The sequence below is a fragment of the Salvelinus namaycush genome, chromosome 40 (genome assembly GCF_016432855.1).
Source record: "Salvelinus namaycush isolate Seneca chromosome 40, SaNama_1.0, whole genome shotgun sequence".
Classification (NCBI taxonomy): domain Eukaryota; kingdom Metazoa; phylum Chordata; class Actinopteri; order Salmoniformes; family Salmonidae; genus Salvelinus; species Salvelinus namaycush.
In genome coordinates this window covers 22,033,912-22,058,718 of record NC_052346.1, presented here as the reverse complement: position 1 = coordinate 22,058,718, position 24,807 = coordinate 22,033,912, and the positions used below count along the sequence as shown (strand labels likewise).

At 40.8% G+C, this 24,807-nt stretch overlaps 1 protein-coding gene across 1 annotated transcript; it reads left to right on the top strand.

The window, feature by feature from the left end:
• Positions 1 to 1,261: 1,261 nt before the first annotated feature.
• LOC120033654 (gastrula zinc finger protein XlCGF17.1-like) lies at positions 1,262 to 2,929 on the top strand (the record flags this gene model as incomplete). Its single annotated transcript, XM_038980087.1, has 1 exon — positions 1,262 to 2,929. A coding segment is annotated over one exon (1,074 nt), but the record flags the coding sequence as incomplete, so codon positions are not given.
• Between the last annotated feature and the right edge of the window lie 21,878 nt (positions 2,930 to 24,807).

The window sequence follows — 24,807 nt, the reverse complement described above, 5'->3', positions numbered from 1 at the left end:
CCACTTTTAGAATAGTTTTATTCCCCTGTATTGTACAGCCTACTGATATGAATACATATGTCACCCGGTACAGCCAGAAGAGGACTGGCCACCCCTTTGGGCCTGGTTCCTCTCTGCGTTTCTTCCAAGGTTCCTGCTTTCTAGGGAGTTTTTCCTGACCACTGTGCTTCTACATCTGCATAGGTTGCTCTTTGTGGTTTCAGGATGGGTTTCTGTAAAGCACTTTGTGACAACTGCTGATGTAAAAAGGGCTTCATAAAATACATTTGATTGACATTGACAGTACCAGTCAAAAGTTTGGACACACCTACTCATTCCAGGGTTTTTCTTAATTTTTACTATTTTCTACATTGTAGAATAATAGTGAAAACAAACTTTTAAATAACACATGTGGAATCATGTAGTAACCAAAAAAGTGTTAAACAAATAAAAAATATATTTTAGATTTGAGATTCTTCAAAGTAGCCACCCTTTGCCTTGATAACAGCTTTGCACACTCTTGGCATGCTCTCAACCATCTTCATGAGGAAGTCACCTGGAATGCATTTCAATTAACAGGTGTGCCTTGTTAAAAGTTAATTTGTGGAATACCTTTTTAATGCGTTTGAGACAATCAGTTGTGTTGTGACACGGTAGGGGTGCTATAGAAATGACAGTACATCATTTAAGACATGAAGGTCGGTCAATGCGAAACATTTCTAGAACTTTGAAAGTGTCTTCAAGTGTAGTCTCAAAAAACCATCAAGCACTATGATGAAACTGGGCTCTCATGAGGACCGCCACAGGAAAGGAAGACCCAGAGATACCTCTGCGGCAGAGGATAAGTTCATTAGATTTACCAGCCTCAGAATTTGCAGCCCAAATAAATGCTTCACAGAGTTCAAGTAACAGACACATCTCAACATCAACTGTTCAGAGGAGACTACGTGAATCCGGCCTTCTCCAATTGAGATAGCTTGGGATGAGTTGGACCGCAGAGTGAAGGAAAAGCAGCCAACATGTGCTCAGCATATGTGGGAAGTCCTTCAAACTGTTGGTAAAGCATTCCAGGTGAAGCTGGTTGAGAGAATGCGAAGAGTGCAAAGCTGTCATCAAGGCAAAGGGTGGCTACTTTGAAGAATCTAAAATATAACACTTTTTTGGTTACTACATGATTCCATAGTTTTGATGTCTTCACTGTTAATCTATAATGTAGAAAATAGTGAAAATAAAGAAAAGCCCTGGAATGAGTAGGTGTGTCCAAACTTTGGACTGGTACTGTATATCACACCAACTGACTGGTTCTTATGATGTTGTTCACACAGGAGACCATGTTGAGAAATTCTCTATATCCAGAGAGCAACAGCAGGAAGATCACAGAGCTAAGAGGTCTCACCACTGCCCACATTGTGAGGAGATTTTCCCATTTCTATCAAAGCTAAAAATACACCTAAAAATACACACAGGAGAGAATCTGTATTCCTGTACTGACTGTGGGAAGGATTTCACAAAATTAAAGGTTCTGATAGTTCATCAGAGAGTGCATGAACGGATACATACAGGATTGAAGCCTTACTTCTGCTCTGACTGTGGAAAGAGTTTCTCTCGACTGGGCACCTTAAAAAGACATGAACATATACATACAGGAGAGAAGCCTTACTCCTGCTCTGACTGTGGGGCAAGTTTCTCTCGACTGGGCCACCTAAAAACACATGAAGGTATACATACAGGAGAGAAGCCTTACTCCTGCTCTGACTGTGGAAAGAGTTTCTCTAGACTGGGCCACCTAAAAACACATGAACGTATACATACAGGAGAGAAGCCTTACTCCTGCTCTGACTGTGGGAAGAGTTTCTCTCTACTGAGCAACTTAAAAGCACATGAACGTATGCATACAGGAGAGAAGCCTTACTCCTGCTCTGACTGTGGAAAGAGTTTCTCTCGACTGGGCCACCTAAAAACACATGAACGTATACATACAGGAGAGAAGCCTTACTTCTGCTCTGACTGTTTAAAATGCTTCACAACATCAAATGACCTAAACGTTCATCAGAGAACACACACAGGAGAGAAGCCTTACTCCTGCTCTGATTGTGTAAAATGCTTCACAACATACTCTGGTCTTGAAAGTCATCAGAGAACACACACAGGAGAGAAGCCTTACTTCTGCTCTAATTGTGTAAAATGCTTCACATCATCAACTAACCTAAAAATTCATCAGAGAACACACACAGGAGAGAAGCCTTACTCCTGCTCTGACTGTGGAAAGAGTTTCTCCCGACTGGGCAACTTAAAAAGACATGAACGTATACATACAGGAGAGAAGCCTTACGTCTGCTCTGACTTTGTAAAATGATTCACAACATCAACTGAGCTAAAAGGAAATCAGAGAACACACACAGGAGAGAAGCCTTACTCCTGCTCTTGACTGTGGAAAATGCTTTACAACGTCAACTGAGCTAAGAGTTCATCAGAGCACAAACACAGGAGAGAAGCCTTACTGTTGCTCTGACTGTGGGAAGAGTCTCTCCCAACAGATCCACTTAAAATGTCACCAGCGAATACACACAGAAGAGAAGCCTTACTCCTGCTCTGACTGTGCGAAGAGTTTCTCCCGATTGGCCACCTTAAAAACACATCAATGTATACATACAGGTGAGAAGCCTCATCAGTTGTCTCAGACCAGCCATGATTAGTCACTACATCACCTCATTCTCATCTCATAAAGGAAGTGGTAACAGTGAATTTGATAACGTTAACACTCTATTGTAATCATATTTTTGTTCTCACTGTGTTAACTGTGCAGAGGAAAGGGAGCATTATAGAATGCCATTGAAAATGATCATTCTCCATCTTTTTTACTACAAAACATAGAAACGCATCAACATGTACTTTAGCATTTTAGCTAATAAGCAACAACATTGCATGACCAAAAGTATGTGGACTCCTGCTCGTCGAACATCTCATTCCAAAATCATGGACATTAATATGGACTCGGTCCCCCCTTTGCTGAAATAACAGCCTCCACTCTTCTGGGAAGGCTTTCCACTAGATGTTGGAACATTGCTGTGGGGACTTTCTTTCATTCAGTCACAAGTGATGTTGGGCGATTAGGCCTGGCTCGAAGTTGTCATTCCAATTCATCCCAAAGTTGTTAAATGGGGTTCAGGTCAGGGCTCTGTGCAGGCCAGTCAAGTTATTCCACACCAATCTCGATAAACCATTTCTGTATGGACCTCGCTTTGTGTATAGGAGCATTGTCATGCTGAAACAGGAAAGGGTCTTCATCAAACTGTTGCCACAAAGTTGGCAGCACAGAATCATCTAGAATGTCATTGTATGCTGCAGCATTAAGATTTCCCTTCACTGGAACTAAAGGGCCCGAACCATGAAAAACAGCCTCAGACCATTATTCCTCCTCCACCAAACGTTACAGCTGGCACTATGCATTGGGACAGGTAGCATTCTTCTGGCATCCGCCAAACCCAGATTTGTCCATCAGACTTCCAGATGATAAGGCGTGATTCATAACTCCAGAGAACGTGTTTCCACTGCTTCAGAGTCCAATGGCGGTGAGCTTTACACCACTCCAGCTGACGCTTGGCATTGCGCATGGTGATCTTAGGCTTGTTTGCGGCTGCTCGGCCATAGAAACCCATTTTTTGTGAAGCTCCTGACGAACAGTTCTTGTGTTGACGTTGCTTCCAGAGGCAGTTTGGAACTCAGTAGTGATTGTTGCAACCGAGGACAGACAATTCTTACACGCTTCAGCACTTGGCGGTCCCGTTCTGTACGCTTGTGTGACCTACCACTTCGCTCCTAGACGTTTCCACTTCACAATAGCAACACTTATAGTTGACTGGGGCAGGTCTAGCAGGGCAGATATTTGACAAACTGACTTGTTGGAAAGGTGGCATCCCATGACGATGCCACTTTGAAAGTCGTTGAGCTCTTCAGGCCATTCTACTGCCAATGTTCGTCTATGGAGATTGCATGGCTGTGTGCTCGATTTTATTCACCTGTCAGTAACGGGTGTGGCTGAAATAGCCGACTCTACTAATTTGAAGGGGTTTCTATATACTTTTCTGTTTATATGTGTACTAATAAGCATGTTAGATTAGGATGCAACTACTTAGCATGTTCATTAACGTTAGCAACAACAAATTGGAATAAGTCAAATATACGTAACATATTGTACGAATTGTAATTCGTAACATACTATACGTCATACAAATCTTATTATATTGTACGACTCATTTTACATTTGTAGGCCAATGTAATGTAACAAAGCATACTGTATCATACTAAAGTGTGTGGTATGGCTTTTTGTTACATATAATTCATTTTGCTCTGACACCAAGTTGTCCCTCTGCAGTTTTCTGTGGGAATGAGTTAGTAGATACAACATGTATCAGATAGAGATGGTGTGATGCTCAGTTTTCTGTGGGAATGAGTTAGTAGATACAACATGTATCAGATAGAGATGGTGTGATGATCAGTTTTCACCATTAGTTTGGGTGGATTATTTTTAACTACATAACGACTTTTGTTTAATGATATGCAGGCTCTGAAATGACTACAAGTGTTTATTAAATTGCCTTAGAAAACTAGATTGATTACTTTAGTCATTGGTTAATGTATTTGGATAACTGCAATGAACTTAATTGATCTTCCTATGAAAAATAAACATTCTACATGAATTTGTGTTGGTCAACCTTTGTTTTTTGTGTTATCTATATAGAAAATACAATGATTTGTTTAATTCACAGTATTCAAAATAATTTACATGTCTATCTACTCAAAACATGTCACTACATCTCTAGACATCACCATGGGGACAAGCCCATTTGTAGTATAAATTACTTAAATATGTTTCCTATTAAAAACAGTTAAATAAAACAAACAAAGGATTATTTCTTATTTTAAAGTGTTTTCTATGGTGCCAAAGTCCAGGGACAGCATTACCACCACAATCCAATAATGACCCAGTTACTATTGGGGGATGGAACCAGAGAGGAAGTTTGTGTTACCTTTCTCACACCACTACAGAATTCATTCTTCATTGTTAGAGCTCAATATATGCCCAGGATTATATTGAGGCTCAGGCTGTTGAAATGCCCTGTTGATTACATAAACAGTCTTGTAGAACTCTGGTATTGATGGTGCATTTGAGGGTGCCATTGTTATGAATGCTCAGAGTAACAGAGCTGTGACCTCTCTTGCCGAATGGAACCAGAGAGGAGCTTGTGTTAACCTTTCCACGCCCCATTGTTCAGAGTGGAAGAGCTGTGAACTCGCCAGTGAAGGCCCACGTCTACCACAACCTTTCCTATTTTGTTAGTAAGTACCACAGCATTTTAGGAAGCAATTGTTCAAAATGTGTTCATATGTAATATTACAATGGGAGGGGATGTGGCATGCACAGGGGAAGAAGTTGATCTCAGACTTCTATTTAGAACTGGGATCCTATTCAGAGTTGACAGATTAACAGTGAGGACAAACCCAGCCTAACTCTCTCCTGCCATACTCCAAACCCACAGTCAATTGGTCCTGATTGTGACAGTGGAGCCTAGTTTGTACTGTAGGATCCAGAGATGGCATCAGTGAAGCTGGAAGACTGCAGTCAAACACTGGAGCTGAATGTCAACATTAAAGATGAGGAAGAGGAGAAGAAGATTGGGAAATCTGTTGTTCATAGTAAGAGCAGGTTCTATCTATAAATGATCTTGATCATTTAGACCTCCATACATTATGACCCAGTCTATTGTTCGGTTGAATTCTGTCATTCTGACATCCAATTCTATTCAAAGCTTTTGAACGAGGAAAATGTGGAATTGGAATTTGGGATACTTTGTGAATTGACTGGAATTGAAATGGAATTGACCCTGACAGTTGCTAATACTTTTGATAGTGAGCGGGGGATGACATTGCTAACAATTGTCAAAGGGAAGTTGGTTTTGAAGTTTCTGTCCTATGTCTGAGAGATAAAGAAAGATCAGGAAAACTATATATATATATATACACTGCTCAAAAAAATAAAGGGAACACTAAAATAACACATCCTAGATCTGAATGAATGAAATATTCTTATTAAATACTTTTTTCTTTACATAGTTGAATGTGCTGACAACAAAATCACACAAAAATTATCAATGGAAATCAAATTTATCAACCCATGGAGGTCTGGATTTGGAGTCACACTCAAAATTAAAGTGGAAAACCACACTACAGGCTGATCCAACTTTGATGTAATGTCCTTAAAACAAGTCAAAATGAGGCTCAGTAGTGTGTGTGGCCTCCACGTGCCTGTATGACCTCCCTACAACGCCTGGGCATGCTCCTGATGAGGTGGCGGATGGTCTCCTGAGGGATCTCCTCCCAGACCTGGACTAAAGCATCCGCCAACTCCTGGACAGTCTGTGGTGCAACGTGACGTTGGTGGATGGAGTGAGACATGATGTCCCAGATGTGCTCAATTGGATTCAGGTCTGGGGAACGGGATCCTATTCAGAGTTGACAGATTAACAGTGAGGACAAACCCAGCCTAACTCTCTCCTGCCATACTCCAAACCCACAGTCAATTGGTCCTGATTGTGACAGTGGAGCCTAGTTTGTACTGTAGGATCCAGAGATGGCATCAGTGAAGCTGGAAGACTGCAGTCAAACACTGGAGCTGAATGTCAACATTAAAGATGAGGAAGTGCAACGTGTGGTGCAACGTCCATAGCATCGTCCATAGCCAGTCCATAGCATCAATGCCTTCCTCTTGCAGGAACTGCTGACACACTCCAGCCACATGAGGTCTAGCATTGTCTTGCATTAGGAGGAACCCAGGGCCAACCGCACCAGCATATGGTCTCACAAGGGGTCTGAGGATCTCATCTCGGTACCTAATGGCAGTCAGGCTACCTCTGGCGAGCACATGGAGGGCTGTGCGGCCCCCCAAAGAAATGCCACCCCACACCATGACTGACCCACCGCCAAACCGGTCATGCTGGAGGATGTTGCAGGCAGCAGAACGTTCTCCACGGCGTCTCCAGACTCTGTCACGTCTGTCACATGTGCTCAGTGTGAACCTGCTTTCATCTGTGAAGAGCACAGGGCGCCAATGGCGAATTTGCCAATCTTGGTGTTCTCTGGCAAATGCCAAACGTCCTGCACGGTGTTGGGCTGTAAATGTGCATGTGTCTGCTCAAACGGTCAGAAACAGACTCCATGAGGGTGGTATGAGGGCCCGACGTCCACAGGTGGGGGTTGTGCTTACCTTACCCCCACCTGTGGACATCGGGCCCTCATACCACCCTCATGGAGTCTGTTTCTGACCATTTGAGCAGACACATGCACATTTGTGGCCTGCTGGAGGTCATTTCGCAGGGCTCTGGCAGTGCTCCTCCTGCTCCTCCTTGCACAAAGGCGGAGGTAGCGGTCCTGCTGCTGGGTTGTTGCCCTCCTACGGCATCCTCCACGTCTCCTGATGTACTAGCGCCTCCATGCTCTGGACACTACGCTGACAGACACAGCAAACCTTCTTGCCACAGCTCGCATTGATGTGCCATCCTGGATGAGCTGCACTACCTGAGCCACTTGTGTGGGTTGTAGACTCCGTCTCATGCTACCACTAGAGTGAAAGCACCGCCAGCATTCAAAAGTGACCAAAACATCAGCCAGGAAGCATAGGAACTGAGAAGTGGTCTGTGGTCACCACCTGCAGAACCACTCCTTTATTGGGGGTGTCTTGCTAATTGCCTATAATTTCCACCTTTTGTCTATTCCATTTGCACAACAGCATGTGAAATTTATTGTCAATCAGTGTTGCTTCCTAAGTGGACAGTTTGATTTCACAGAAGTGTGATTGACTTGGAGTTACATTGTGTTGTTTAAGTGTTCCCTTTATTTTTTTGAGCAGTGTATATATATTTACCTGTATTTAACCCCTTTTTTTCAATATATTCTTCTCAACAATTTTTTTTTTTAAACTTGTACCTGCTACCTTCAGACACTTGTGGGCATCCCAGAGCAAAATGTACTTGTTCGTGAGTCTCACCTTGTAGGCTACAGACAGAAGTTGGTGTCTCCTGGTCTGACAAACAACACTGCAGCTCTGCCACCTTCCACCGCAGATGCGGAAGGCCGACATCAGCGGATGTGGTGGATTGAGACACAGCCCATTCAAAAATACATCTCTAGCTTAAACAGAAGGCTTTGATGGGGATTTGTTATTATTAAGCTAATTTGATTTCGGCGGGGGTGCGGACATTGACTCTTGGGTTTTTTAAAGCACACCAGCGTATACATAAAGAAGAGATGCTGGTAACACTTCCTTTCATGGGGTCCGTATTATAGGCTCTAATTAATAATTGCCAGCAATATACCCCCCTGCATCCCACTGCTAGCTAGCCTCTGAAGCTAAGCAGGGTTGGTCCTGGTCGGTCTCTGGATGGGAGAACAGATGCTGCTGGAAGTGGTGTTGGAGGGCCAGCAGGAGACAGTCTTTCCTCTGGTCTAAAATAAAATCACAATACCATCATGGCCACCTTAATCATCCCTAGCTTCCAATTGGCTCATTCATCCCCCCTCTCTCCACTAAAACTATTCCCCAGGTTGTTGCTGTAAATGAGAATGTGTTCTCAGTCAATTTACCTGGTAAAATAAGGGTAAAAAAATATCAAGATAATTACTTATACCATCTGGGTTAACTTGGTTGAGCTTACAAAAACAGATCTAATACGAGTCTCATCCCAGATGAGGAATAAGACACTTTCAAAGCACATGTAATGTTTGCCTAAATACAATGTAATTTCTAGTTCTTACAGGATTTAGCTAGTTAAAATGAAGTGTATCTTTAGGAGTAATTAATGTGTACCTGTACATTACCCACCCTGACAACCTGGCCCTCCATTTAAAGCCCGTGGAAATGACATCCAAGTGGGAGAACAAATACACTAGTACAACACAGAGTATATTTCATATCTGCACAAGTACAATGTAATTACCAGGTGTTACACAGGATTTGGCCGGTGATAATGAAGTCTATCTTGAGGGGTACTTACTTGTAATTACAGTGAACCAATAGCCACTGGTGGAAAAAGTACCCAGTTGTTATACTTCAGTAAAAGTAAAGACACCTTAATAATAAAAGTGAAAGTCACCCAGTAAAATACTTGAGTAAAAGTATAAGGGTTTTAAATATACTTAAGTATCAAAAGTAAAAAATATTATTCACATTCCTTATATTAAACAAACCAGATGGCACAATTGTAAACAAAATAAATTACAATAAAAATAAATAAAAAACATGATTAATAGCCAGGGGCACACCAACACTAAGACATAATTTACAAACAAAGCATTTATGTTTAGTAAGTGTGTGTGAATTGGACCATTTTCCGGTCCTGCTATGCATTCGAAATGTAATGAGTACTTTTGGGTGTCATGGAAAATGTATTGAGTAAAAAGTAAATTATTGTCTTTAGAACAGGGGTCGAGAAGGTCAGTGTGCAAAAATTGTACATGATACTATAGATTGCCGCGAAAGAAAAAAAGTGTTATAGACGAGACAGAAACATCAAGACAGGAGAGAGAAAGGTACGTTTTCCATGCAATTTGTTTAGTTTTCTTTTGGGATACATACATTTTGCTGGACGATTTAGCATAGGAAGCTAACTGCAGTGCCATAACCTTAGCTAGCTAACGTTAGCAGGCCTAACAATAACGTCTGCTAACTAGTTACCATATCGCATTCTACAGAATATACTTTCCATGTAGTATGTTAAGTTTTGTTTGGATTAACTAGGTAGTTTTCTAACCTTGACTAGCTACTGTAGCTAGCTAAATTACCTAACCTAAAGCTGACAAATAGCTATGATATGGGCGCTACTTGCTAACTAGCTGGGCTCACCTTTGTGTGAAGCTAGCCAATATAACAATTATCCACATCAGTGGAATTTACGGTTCGCCTAAGTAATAAAAGTCCCCCATTGTAAACAACAGGGTGTGGTCAATCTTGGGTTAGTTATACAAATCTTTCGTGTTAGCATGCACTTTTATAGCTAGCTGGACAACACAATAACTAGTGAGCAAGGCATAGCTAGCTATAGGCTTAAACCATGGAAAGCATGATGATGATAACTACTGTAGGGTAATGTAGTGTCTAAATTGGCATACATTATTCTCTACCACAGATTTCCACAAGGTCTCAGACTCCAGGATGGGAAAGGCTTACGAGAAAGAAACATATGACAACAGACAGTTGTTGATTTCCATTGTTATTTGTAACATTAAAAAAGGGGAGAAAAAGACAATCCTGTTTTTCTAAATTAGCTACAGTGCTTTCGAAAGTATTTAGACCCCTTTGACTTTTTCCACATTTTGTTACTTTACAGCCTTATTCTAAAATGTATTGAATAAAACGTTTTCCTCAGCAATCTACACACAATACCCCATAATTCCAATGAAAACAGGTTTTTAGAAATGTTTACAAAAAAACACAAATTTAAACAGAAATACTTATTTACATAAGTATTCAGACCCTTTGCTATCAGACTTGAAATTGAGCTCTGGTGCATCCTGTTTCCATTGACTATCCTTGAGATGTTTCTACAATTTGATTGGAGTCCAGCTGTGGTAAATTCAATTGATTGGACATGATTTGGAAAGGCACACACCTGTCTATATAAGGTCCCACAGTTGACAGTAGATGTCAGAGAGATTCTTGATGAAAACCTGCTCCAGAGTGCGCTCAGGACTTCAGACTGGGGGTGAAGGTTCACCTTCCAACAGGACAACGACCCTGAACACACAGCCAAGACAACGCAGGAGTGGCTTCTGGACAAGTCTCGTGATGTCCTGGAGTGGCCCAGCCAGAGCCCGGCCACTGCTCGGAGTCTGGTTCCTGTCTAGGTTTCTTCCTAGGTTCCTTCCTTCTAGGGAGTTTTTACTAGCCACTATGCTTCTGCATTGCTCTTTGGGGTTTTAGTCTCAGTACCTGCACCCTCAGTGGAGTAAACGAACACCGGAAACATCTGTTTTTTCAGGGAAAAGGCAGAGAGGAAGCCAAACACCTGAAAATCGTAAGCTTCTGGTGTTTCTTTTACGCCTGATAGGTTAGGGTATCTGTAAAGCACTTTGTGGCAACTGCAGCTGTAAAAAGGGCTTTATAAAATACATGTGATTGACATGTATATCACACCAGCTGACTGGTTCTTCTGATGTTGTTCACACAGGAGACCATATTGAGACATTCTCTACAACCAGAGATCAACAGCAGGAAGATCCCAGCGCTAAGAAGTCTCACCACTGCCCACATTGAGGAGATTTTCCCAATTCTATCAAAGCTAAAAAATACACCTAAAAATAGACACAGGAGAGAAGCTTTACTCCTGCTCTGACCGTTGGAAGAGTTTCTCTCAACATGGCCACTTAAAAAGACACCAACATATACATAAATGTGAGAAACCTCATCTGTTCTCTGACTAGTGAAGATTAAAATCATTCCATCACTTAATTCTCAATAAATTGTAACACACTCTCTAAGAGCACCTTAGATTTGCTTTTAGGGTTGAACACCCTCTGTGAGGCTGGTTGACTGGGTGGTACTGCTTCCCTCTGCAGTTTTCTGTGGGAATGAGCTAGTAGACACAACATGTGTCAGATAGAGATGGTGTGATGATCAGTTTTCTGTGGGAATGAGTTAGTAGACACAACATGTATCAGATAGAGATGGTGTGATGATCAGTTTTCACCATTAGTTTGGGTGGATACTTTTTGTTTAATACATTTTATTTTAAAACTAGATTAGTTATTTTAATCATTAATTATGCTATGTTTGGATAACTTAATTGAAACTTGCTTAATTTTTTGTACTGGTCAAACTCTTTTCTTTTGTATAAGGAATTACCAAAAAACGATGTTTCAAGTGACATATTTACTGTTTTTCTGAAGCTGAACAAGACAGGAAGTTGAAATGAGCATCACAAAGCTAAATCTGACCTATTCTCTAACATGTTTTGTCAGCATAAGCAGCTGTGAGACCTGCTAGAGTACTGTAACTTTATTGATCTACTGAATCATTGTAGTAGTTTTGGGTGTATATAATGCTTTTGTTTAATTCATGGCATTCAAATTAACAACAGGAATAGCTGTGTAAGGGCTATTTGACCAAGAAGGACAGTGATGGAGTGCTGCATCAGATGACCTGGCCCCCACAATCACTGACCTCAACACATTATTGAGATGGTTTGTGATGAGTTGGACCACAGAGTGAAGGAAAAGCAGCCAACAAGTGCTCCGCATATGTGGGAACTCCTTCAAGACTGCATTCCAGGTGAAGCTGGTTGAGAGAATGCCAAGTGTGTGCAAAGCTGTCATCAAGTCAAAGGGCGCCTACTTTGAAGAATCTCAAATATAAAATATATTTTAATTTGTTTAACAATTTTTTGGTTACTACATGATTCCATATGTGCTATTTCATAGTTTTGATGTCTTCACTATTATTATACAATGTAGAAAATAATAAAAATAAAGAAAAACCCTGGAATGAGTAGGTGTGTCCAAACTTTTAACTGGTACTGTATATCTATATTTATCTACTCAATACATGTCATGACACCTCTACACACTGGGACAAGCCAATTTGCTAGTCACCAATATTCTCTAAATCAAATCAAGGATGACTGTTTAACAGTCTTGTGGCCTGGAGATAGAAGTGCTTTCATTCTCTCTGTCCCAGCTTTGATGCACCTGTACTGTCTCCGCCTGATAGATGGTAGCAGGGTGAACAGGCCGTGGCTCTGGTGGCTGAGGTTCTTGATGATCTTCTTGGCCTTCCACAGAGATCATCTACAATACATATGTAATGGGTTGAAAAACTTAGACACTAAAACAGACACCCCTTTAGTTTTTTAAACCAACTTTTATTTGTCTAGCTAATCAATCTCACTTTTATATTCTACATGATTTAGCAGAAGTTAGTCCATCAATCCAATAGATGTCTCTGTTGCACTTTGGTAGTGGGGATAAACAGGAAGTTCCGGTAGGCGCACACCACTCTTTAGAATTTAGAAAACGTTTAAACTGTGCTGTCCGTTCCTCTTTATTACTACAGGTATGTAATAGCACGTTTAAACTGTCTAATATCGAAATAACGTAATAACATGTTAGATAACACAACTGTCAAGGTATTATCACGTTTGGGAAAGGTTTTGTTGCCAAACCGATTGAGTGAAGAACGTGCAAAAAAAAAATATTTTAAAAGCGCACGATGCGGAGCCCACCACGCGTTAATTTGTGAGGCTTTGCAGGTTCGTATGTAGCTCAGTGGGTTTCGCCTGGGGATGTTCAGAACAAAAACATTTTGGAAAGTTGCAGATAGAAATGCTCTGAATACAACTGACATGATTCCTTAGAATCAGAGGCATGTTTGTTCTACATAATACATTTATATCTGATCGTGGCCAACGTCTCCGTCCTCCTGCTGGAAGCAGCCCTGGTACTCGCTTGTCCCTACCCATGTGAAGCTAGCTACAATAACGATTAGCCACAATAGTGGAATTTGCGGTTCGCCCTCAAAATAAAAGTTCCTCATTGAAAGTGACGCAAACTGATACAAAATAGTGGAATCATGCCATATTTGGATTAGATAACGCTAAACATGCCAAACATTTGAATGTTGTTACTTTATTTAAAATTAATTACAATAATGATTTAGTTTCATTATTGAGTCCCATAGGGCGGCGCACAATTGGCCCAGCGTCGTCCAGGTTTGGCCGGTCTTGGTCTCATTGTGAATAAGAATATGTTCTTAGCTGACTTGCCTAGTTAAATAAAGGTTAAAAAATGTAATTAAAAAGTTTGAAAATAACCAGAAAAAAAACATTGAAATCACACTGTGGAGGTATTGGACCACACATTTGCATTGGGGGCATTCATATATTCACTCATGAATCGGGTTGGATTGTGCACCCATGAAACAGGTGACACCAACAGAAAACTATTATCAAGAGTTAACACAAATATTAGCTTCTTAGCTCTTATTGCAGGACTTTGACTGAAAAATCACCTTCCCAGTCAGTCTATTACAGGGGTACTCCAGTACTATTTGAGAAGGTCCAGTCACACACATTTCCTAGGTGGCAACGGTCCAGATGCATATTGTCATTTATTGGCGTTGTAACAAACCCCTAACTTGCAACCCCAAAATCTTAACAACCCTCCTCATAGCGGAGGAAACATTTTGCTGTTTTAAAGCTAATTTCCTGCAATCCTAAACCTGTCCATGTCTTTTTTACCAGGCTTCGAAGCCCAAAGGCAAACATTAGGGCGTCCGTATTCACCCCATTCTGGATCCGGTCCGCGGTCCGCCAGTTGAGTACGGAGGGTCTTTTGTTTGTTGGACATTCATATTGCACTCTACATTCTTACCTATGGATTGTTCAGCCTACTCAGTGACACCCACAGAACACAACTATGTAGAGTTTACACAAATATTAGCATCTCAGCTCTATTGCAGGACTCTGAAACCACTGTTGTCCGGGAGTTTAACCCTGTCAGCTAAATTGTCATGATAATCAGTGGTTTCAAGTTTCTCTGTACATTTTTGACGAGATGATCATAGCAACAACAAAAAAATACTTCTGCATTGTGTAAACTGCTGTGTAAACGCATTGATTCTCATTGCAAATCAGCTCAGGATATTTCCTGATAAAGTTGGGTAGCTGATAGGTCTATTCAGAGCTTAAATAGGCAAATGTATTAATCACAGGAACCAGAACTAATAAAGCCAATGCAACTGGCTGTTTTACAAACGCTAGGCCTACCACATGGATGGACATTCATAAAATAAAGTAATAGGCCGACATTGTAGGATACACCCCAGTAAACACGGACCCACGTCAACGTCTTTTGGATGTCTTTTTTTTACTTGACCCAAACATTAGACCTGACCAAATCTGAACCAATCACTCAGACATCATTAGGCAGGTTTCCATTGACTCAGGTGAATTCAACAAAAGCAATGTGGTATAAAAAGTATTTGCGACATGTGTAATGGAAACGGCAGATATAGGAGAAATGTTTTAATGCTCGACAACATTTTTATCTGTTTGACGGGTGGATGTTTCTTTTGTTTAAGTTTCTTTATTCTGACAAATGAGGATGAAAACAGTGTTTGTTGAATCGTTTTGGCGGTACGGGATGCGTCATTACCTCCAGCTGTTTTTATCAGCACCAGATGGTTAAATGGAAACAACCTAGCGGGCAATTGTCTGATCTATTTTCTATTCAAACCTTTTATAAATGTCAACAAAAACAACGCCTGGATAACTTGTTGGAAACATAGCTACTGTTTCACAAGATTTGAAAGCACAGTACAGTAGAGTACAGGAAAGAAAAGTAACGGTTAGTTCAGTACAGTACAACAGTATAGAGTATAGTACAGTATAACGTACTGTATTGTACTCTACTCTAATGTACTCCGTTAGGGCTGGGCGATATGGACTAAAAATCATACAGCTGTATCTTAAGTTTTTCAAACTTATGGGCGATTCAAGATATCTACATTTAGTTTTCTCTAAATAAGCGTTGTACAATTAAAGGTCAAATACACTGCCTTTCTAACAGTCAGCAACAATCGAATGAATTCAGGGCTTGTGACGTTATATTTAGGCTAAATTTAAGCCATCCACAACCATAAGACCCACTAATCATTTATTATTTTATTAAAAATAGTTGAACCTGCTTTTTTGTTGTTATTGCAATAATCACTGATCTGGCTTTCAAGTCTATTAAAATGCCCGTTTTTGTTACAAATGTAACTAGTAATGAGTAACTTATTGTATGCATTATAGAAAATGAACACAGGTCTCATCAACAATCTCTCAAGCCCACGTGCTAGTGATTAGCCAGCTAATCTTTATATTTCAAGTTTAGCCAACTTGGATCTATTAGATAACAAGGTTGAACAGTTGAATTGTAATGAACACACCATTCTGTCTCCAACTGTTTGAAAAGCTTGTTAGCCTGTCCTCTTTGTTCAGATGTTAAAATCAAGGGGCCTACCTTATTTATCAGATTGAGAACGAGTTGCCAATTCCTTACAGTGCATTCGGGAACAATTCAGACCCCTTCCTCTTTTCCACATTTTGTTACATTAGCCTTATTCTAAAATTGATTAAATTACATTTTTCCTCATCAATCTACACACAATACCCCATAATGACAAAGCGAAAACAGATGTTTAGATTTGTTTGCAAAAATAACAAACGCTTTATTTACATACGTATTCGAACCCTTTGCTATGAGACTCAAAAATGAGCTCAGGTGCATCCTGTTTCCATTGATCATCCTTGACATGTTTCTACTACTTGATTGTTGTCCACCTGTGGTAAATTCAATTGATTGGACATGATTTGGAAAGGCACACGCCTGTTTATATAAGGTCCCAGAATTAACAGTGCATGTCAGAGCAAAAACCAAAACCATGAGGTCAAAGGATTTGTCTGTAGAGCTTTGAGACAGGAATGACTCTTCCTAGAGCTCACCGCCCGGCCAAACAGAGTAATCGGGTAGAAGGGCCGTGGTCAGGGAGGTGACCAAGAACCCAATGGTCACTCTGACAGAGCACCAGAGTTCCTCTGTGGAGATGGGAGAACCTTCCAGAAGGACAACCATCTCTGCAGCGCTTCACCACTCAGCACTTTATGGTAGCGTGTCCAGACGGAAGCCACTCCTTAGTAAAAGGCACATGACCTCAGTAAAAGGCACATGATCTCAGTAAAAGGCACATGACAGCCCGCTTGGATGTTTTTCAGCGGCAGGGACTGGGAGACTAGTCAGGATCGAGGGAAAAAATAATGGAGCAAATTACAAAGAGATCCTTAATGAAAACCTTCCAAGGTCCTCAGACTGGGGTGAAGGTTCACCTTCCAACAGGACAACGACCCTAAGCACACAGCCAAGACAACACAGCTAGATCGAACATCCCTGGAGAGACCTGAAAATGGCTGTTTAGCGATGCTCACCATCCAACCTGACAGAGCTTGAGAGGAAATGCAGAGAAGAATGAGAGAAACTCCCCAAATACAGGTGTGCCAAGTAGAGGTCGACCGATTATGAGTTTAACGCCGATACCGATTATTGGAGGACCAAAAAAAGCAGATACAGATTAATTGGATGATTTTTTAAAATATATATATATATATGAACAATGAACACTTTTATTTTAACTTCATATAATACATAAATAAAATCTATTTAGTCTCAACTAAATAATGAAACATGCTCAATTTGGTTTAAATAATGCAAAAACACTTTGTTGGAGAAGAAAGTAAAAGTGCAATATGTGCCATGTAAAAAAGCTAACGTTTATGTTCCTTGCTCAGAACATGAGAACATATGAAAGCTGGTGGTTCAATATTCCCAGTTAAGAAGTTTTAGGTTGTAGTTATTATAAGAATTATGACGCGTCGACTATTTCTCTCTATACCATTTGTATTTCGTATACCTTTGACTATTGGATGTTCTAATAGGCACTTTAGTATTGCCAGCCTAATCTCAGGAGTTGATAGGATTGAAGTCATTAACATCGCTGTGAAGCAAGCATTGCTAAGAGCTGCTGGCAAACGCAGTAAAGTTTGAATGAATGCTTATGAGCCTGCTGCCGCCTACCACCGCTCAGTCAGACTGACCTATCAAATCATAGACTTAATTATAATAAACACAGAAATACGAGCCGTTGGTCATTAATATGGTAAAATCCGGAAACGGTCATTTCGAAAACAAAACGTTTATTCTTTCAGTGAAATACTGAACCGTTCCGTATTTTATCGAACGGGCGGCAACCCTAAGTCTAAATATTGCTGTTACATTGCACAACCTTCAATGTTATGTCATAATTATGTAAAATTCTGGCAAATTAGTTCGCAACGAGCCAGATGGCCCAAACTGTTGCATATACCCTGACTCTGCGTGCAATGAACGCAAGAGAAGTGACACAATTTCCCTAGTTAATATTGCCTGCTAACATGAATTTCTTTTAACTAAATATGCAGTTTAAAAAAAAAATAGACTTCTGTGTATTGATTTTAAGAAAGGCATTGATGTTTATGGTTAGGTACATTCGTGCAACGATTGTGCTTTTTTCGCGAATGTGCTTTTGTTAATTAAATCATCCCCCGTTTGGCGAAGTAGGCTGTGATTCGATGATAATTAACAGGCACCGCATTGATTATATGCAACGCAGGACAAGCTAGTCAACCTAGTAATATCATCAACCATGTGTAGTTAACTAGTGATTATGTGAAGATTGATTGTTTTTTATAAGATAAGTTTAATGCTAGCTAGCAACTTACCTTGGCTCCTTGCTGCACTCGTGTAACAGGTGGTCAGCCTGCCACGCAGTTTCCTCGTGGAATGCAGTGTAATCAGCCATAATCGGAGTCCAAAAATGCCGATTACGATTGTTATGAAAACTTGAAATCGGCCCTAATTAATCGGCCATGCCATTAATCGGTCGACCTCTAGTGCCACGCTTGTAGAGTCATACCCAAGAAGACTTGAGGCTGTAATCGCTGCCAAAGGTGCTTCAAAAAAGTACTGAGTAAATGGTCTGAATACTAAAGTAAATGCGATATTTCAGTAAAAAAATATATACATTTGCAAAAAATTCTAATAGCATGTTTTTGCTTTGTCATTATGGGGTATCGTCTGTAGATTGGCGAGGGGGAAAACATTTGAATCCATTTTATAATAAGGCTGTAACGTAACAAAACGTGGAAAAGTCAAGGGGTCTGAATACTTTCTGAATGCTCTGTGTGTGAATTTAGGAAATCTACTATAGGTTTAGTGCATTTACATTGTGTAGACTAATTTATAGTGTGAACCTTGTGTCTAATTTAAAATGAATTGAATGGTTTGTCAATGCTTAGGTACCTGATCTAATATAGTTTGAGAATAAAGAAAGTGCCAGAATATAAGACTAACTTTTGTGTCTGTTTCTCTTTATTACTACAGGCTGACTCAGATTAAGTCTGAGGTTTGTAACATCAACAGTGAGGACAAACCCAGCCTGCCTCTCTCCTTCCACACTGAATCCAAACCTACAGTCACTGGGTCCTAATTGTGACAGTGGAGCCCAGTTTGCACTGCAGGATCCAGAGATGGCATCAGTGAAGCTGGAAGACTGCAGTCAAACACTGGAGCTGAATGTTAACATTAAAGATGAAGAAGAGGAGGAGACGATTGGGAAATCTGTTAATCATGGTAAGAGCAGGTTCTATCTATCTATAAGTTATCTTCATAAATTAGACCTCCATAAGTTATGACCAAGTCTATTGATAGGTTGAATTCTGTAATTCTGACATCACACATCCCTGAACAACTGGGCTATCTGGAGTGTTCAGATAGCAGACTAAAGAAGTGAAGTAGACAAACTGCCAATGTTTTGAAGTTCTTTGAAATGAGTCTGTGTAGTTACTAACCCTTGTGATAGTGAGTGGAGGATGATATGAAATGGGTCTGTGTAGTTACTAACCCTTGTGATAGTGAGTGGAGGATGATATGAAATGGGTCTGTGTAGTTACTAACCCTTGTGATAGTGAGTGGAGGATGATATGAAATGGGTCTGTGTAGTTACTAACCCTTGTGATAGTGAGTGGAGGATGATATGAAATGGGTCTGTGTAGTTACTAACCCTTGTGATCGTGAGTGGAGGATGATAATTGATTACGACTCATAATATTCACCCCTTATGCCCCTTTTTGCCCTCAACTGTTGAACAGCTTTTAGGGCTGACCCATTTAGTCAACTGGTCGATTGTTTGGTGGATAGATGTTGGTCGACCAAGCAGTGGCAAATATATACAGTGCTGCTTGAAAGTAGTGAACCTTTTGTGCAATTAGAGATTTTTTTGTTTTTACCCTGAAATCTTCATTTAATCAGAACCAGTCTTTTGATCTGACATAACATGTTTATTAATACCAATACCATATGTTGGTGTAGAGGAAATAATGTGTATAGTGGAAAAATAACATTAGAAAGGAATTAGTGCAGGTGCAAAAATAAGTGAACCCCAAGTTGGTTAAATCAAGTAGGTAAGTAGATTCAGGTGGGTAAATAATTGGGTACCAAATGAACCAATCAAAGGAGAGATCGTTAGGAAAGAGTTTGTGCGGGACTCTGACAGAGATAAGAAACCTGGTCAGTTATGTGTTACCCATCCAGGTGAATGCAAAGCACACCATGCCGAGAGGAAAGGAGAACTCAGAGGACAACAGGACGAGGGTAGTTGGAACACATCAGTCTGGGGAAGGCTATAAAATCCTCTCAAAAAGATTTGAGCTCCTTCAGTTCACTGTGAGGCAAACAATTTACGTATGGAAAGCATTTAACATGACAGCAACTCGGCCTAGAGCTCCCATGTATGCTGAGCACTTGTTGGCTGCTTTTCCTTCACTCTGCAGTCCAACTTATCCCAAACCATCTCAATTGGGTTGAGGTCGGGTGATTGTGGAGGCGAGGTCATCTGATGCAGCACCTCATCACTCTCCTTGGTCAAATAGCCCTTACACAGCCTGGAGGTGTGTTTTGGGTCATTGTCCTGTTGAAAAAGAAATGATAGTCCCACTAAGCACAAACCAGATGGGATGGCGTATTGCTGCAGAATGCTGGTTAAGTGTGCCTTGAATTCTAAATAAATCACAGACCGTGTCACCAGCAAAGCACCATCACACCTCCATCTCCATGCTTCATGGTGGGAACCACACATGCAGAGATCATCCGTTCACCTACTCTGCGTCTCACAAAGACACGGCGGTTGCAACCAAAAATCTCAAATTAGGACTCATCAGACCAAAGGACAGATTTACACCAGTCTAATGTCCATTGCTCGTGTTTCTTGGCCCAAGCAAGTCTCTTCTTGTTATTGGTGTCCTTTAGTAGTGGTTTCTTTGCAGCAATTCGACCATGAAGGCCTGATTCACGCAGCCTCCTCTGAACAGTTTATGTTGAGATGTGTCTGTTACTTGAACTCTGTGAAGCATTTATTTGGGCTGCAATCTGAGGTGCAGTTAACTCTAACCTATTCTCTGCAGCAGAGGTAACTCTGGGTCTTTCTTTCCTGTGGCGGTCCTCATGAGAGCCCAGTTTCATCATAGTGAGTGATGGTTTTTTCCACTGCACTTGAAGAAACTTTCAAAGTTCTTGAAATGTTCCGCATTGACTGGCCTTCATGCCTTAAAGTAATGATGGACTGTTGTTTCTCTGTTTTATTTGAGCTTTGAAATGCAAGAGAAAGGTCACGTTCAGCTAGGAAGCTGGAGGTAGTTTAGATGGTCTCCACAAGAGGGCAGCAGTTTATGTGCAAAGTTTCAGACTGATAACTTCAAGAATGAGCAAGCTACATGACATTTAGTATGAAGTCACCCAGGTGTCCTTCACGATTGGCCCAAAACAATCAAATGTATTTATAAATCTTACATCAGCTGATGTCACAATGTGCTGTACAGAAACCCAGCCTAAAACTCCAAACAGCAAGCAATGCAGATGTAGAAGCACTGTGGCTAGGAAAAACTCCCTAGAAAGGCTGGAACCTAGGAAGAAACCTAGAGAGGAACCAGGCTATGAGGGGTGGCCAGTCCTCTAACAGGAGACACGACAAGAATGCTGATCCAATGTCTCCAAACACAGAAGTGAAATATTTAAGATAAAGGCCAAGTTAGCAGCCAACACTGATCTAATGTCATAAGTGAACACACCACAAACCACACACAAAGTAAAAAACATACAAACAAAAAAAACGGTACACACTATTTATAATTACAGTATTTAGAACACCCTCTACACAATATTGTGCTGCTGGTCCCAAGTCTCTTTCTGCTGTAAAGCACTTACCATCTACTTGTAGGCTGGCTGGGTATTCACACCTCTAGATGGCCGGGCGGGGGTTTGTTGTGGAGCCAGAGAGAGCAGCAGTCAGACTAAGTGGGGGGATGGAGGACTTGAATGTGTTCTCTTTGAAGTCAGTCTTTACCACTAAAACAATCAGTAAGAACTCAAGTTCATTACTTATTATATTGAACCTTTATTTTAGCAATACATCAAATATACAACAGCACATCTATAAACATATATTATATAGAGTGGAGAACACTGTGGTGAAGGTTGTGTACCAATTATTTGTTTCTTTTTTATATTACACTTTATTTAACGAGGCAATTCAGTACAAATTCTTATTTACAATGACGCCTACCCCGGACAAACCCGGACGACGCTGGGCCAATTGTGAACTGCACAATGGGACTCCCAATCACAGCCGGATGTGATGCAGCCTGGATTCGAACCAGGTACTGCAGTGTGTTAGACCACTGCGCCAGTCGGGAACCCAATGTGTATTGGATGTTGACTTTGACATGTTGTTGCTTTTGGATTTACAATATAAAAGAATATAAAGACTCGTATTTCACTTACCAGTCTAAGGTAACGTTAGCGTCCACTTTCCCGATAGATTTATTCTAGAATATCGTCCACAATCTGTATACCTGGACTTTGATTTAGCTTTTCCAGTATTAGTAGCCATATTGTAAGTTCAAAATTTGTAAAACACTTAGTTTTCATAACTCACAGATATGTGTAACGCGCTTCGACATGTTCTTGCATAAATGTCCAAACGGAACTTAGCCTCCTGGCGCGCTAGGTTAGCTGAAAGATTGTGTGACGGACAAAGGGTTTCCACCTGCTCTCGTAAAGCACAGCTTATTGGCTATCTAGCTAGCTTGGTTTCAAAACGATAGGTGGTAATTTGACAAAGACACAGTCAATCAAGTGAACACCGCCAGTGTCATCGGCGTGCAATGATGCCGTATGGCCATGATGCCATCCTGGCTAAAATTGGTTTCCCAGTGGATTGACTGAATGCAGACTGATCTAGCAAAGGCTGGTTACTTTTTCGAGTGTCTAAAGAATAAACACAAATGTAACTTGACTGGTTGAAACAACGTTTAGCGTTTGATTTTCACAGATTTCTTTCTTTGCAAGTTGAATGAGTGGAAATACAAAATCGATCGTGCATGCTATATGGACCTTTTTAACAATAATTTAAGCTTTCTGCCCATATAAGATACTTATATGTACCTACATTTTTTCCCCCGCTAAAAACCACATTGTTAACACATTATGCTAATTGAGTAACAACTGTCCCGTAGACGGGACACCGATCCCTAACAAGTTTTCAGTTATCCTAACATAAATCCTCATTAAATGTTCCATTGTCCATTGTCCGTTTGCTTACACAAGCGCACATGCCAAGGGAAGGAAACCAAGTATCCTGGTAGGCTGCAACCTGTTCACAATGAGCCTGACGTCATCAGATCATTTCCAGGTCAATGCCTGGAGGTCAGTAAGAATTGATGTCGACCTCAAGACACATGTTAAGGGGACCATAAAACTGGTCCCCTTAAGAGCGAAAGAGACAGCGAAAGAGGGGGAGGGGGTGAGGGGTTCTGGCGACTATGATCCTCACCCAAAAGGGCAAGTCATGACATGACCCAGTCTATTGCTAGGTTGAATTCTGTAGTTCTGACATCACATCGCTGAGAAACTCCACACTGCAACAAAGCTTGTGTTGTTCGTTCCAACTTCCCACTGTGTATGAAAAGTTGCAGTAGAACTGTTTCAATGAGAAGGTAGATGTTATTTCATGCTAATGAGATCTGCATGGTTTGACACCAATATTGCCAGCATTTGTTTATTCACTGAGCTATCTGGAGTGATCAGAGAGTAGACTAAAGAAGTGAAGTAGACAAACTGACAGTGTTTTAAAGTTCTATGAAATGAGTCTTTGTAGTTACTAACCCTTGTGATACTGAGTGGATGATGATATAGCTACATTTATACGACTTTTGCCCTTTTTTAGCTTTCAACTCTTACCCACTTTTATAATAGTTTTATTCCCCTTTTGTATTGCACAGCCTACTGACATGAATACATACAGTTGAAGTCAGAAGTTTACATACACCTTATACACCAAATACATTTAAACTCAATTACTGACATTTAATCCAAGTAAAGATTCCCTGTCTTAGGTCAGTTAGGATCACCACTTTATTTTAAGAATGTGAAATGTCAGAATAATAATAGAGAGAATGATTTATTTCAGCTTTTATTTCTTTCATCACATTTCCCAGTTGGGTCAGAAGTTTACATACACTCAATTAGTATTTGGTAGCATTGCCTTTAAATTGTTTAACTTGGATCAAACGTTTCGGGTAGCCTTCCACAAGCTTCCCACAATAAGTTGGGCCCATTCCTCCTGACAGAGCTGGTGTAACTGAGTCAGGTTTGTAGGCCTCCTTGCTCGCACACGCTTTTTCAGTTCTGCCCCCAAATGTTCTATAGGAATGAGGTCAGGGCTTTGTGATGGCCACTCCAATACCTTGACTTTGTTCTCCTTAAGCCATTTTGCCACAACTTTGGAAGCATGCTTGGGGTCATTGTCCATTTGGAAGACCCATTTGCGACCAAGCTTTCACTTCTTGACTGATCCACATCATTTTCTTCCCTCATGATGCCATCTATTTTGTGAAGTGCACCAGTCCCTCCTGCAGCAAAGCACCCCCACAACATGATGCTGCCACCCCCGTTCTTCACGGTTGGGATGGTGTTCTTCAGCTTGCAAGCCTCCCCCTTTTTCCTCCAAACATAACGATGGTCATTATGGCCAAACAGTTCTATTTTTGTTTAATCAAACCATAGGACATTTCTCCAAAAAGTACAATATTTTTCCCCATGTGCAGTTGCAAACCGTGGTCTGGCTTTTTTATGGCGGTTTTGGAGCAGTGG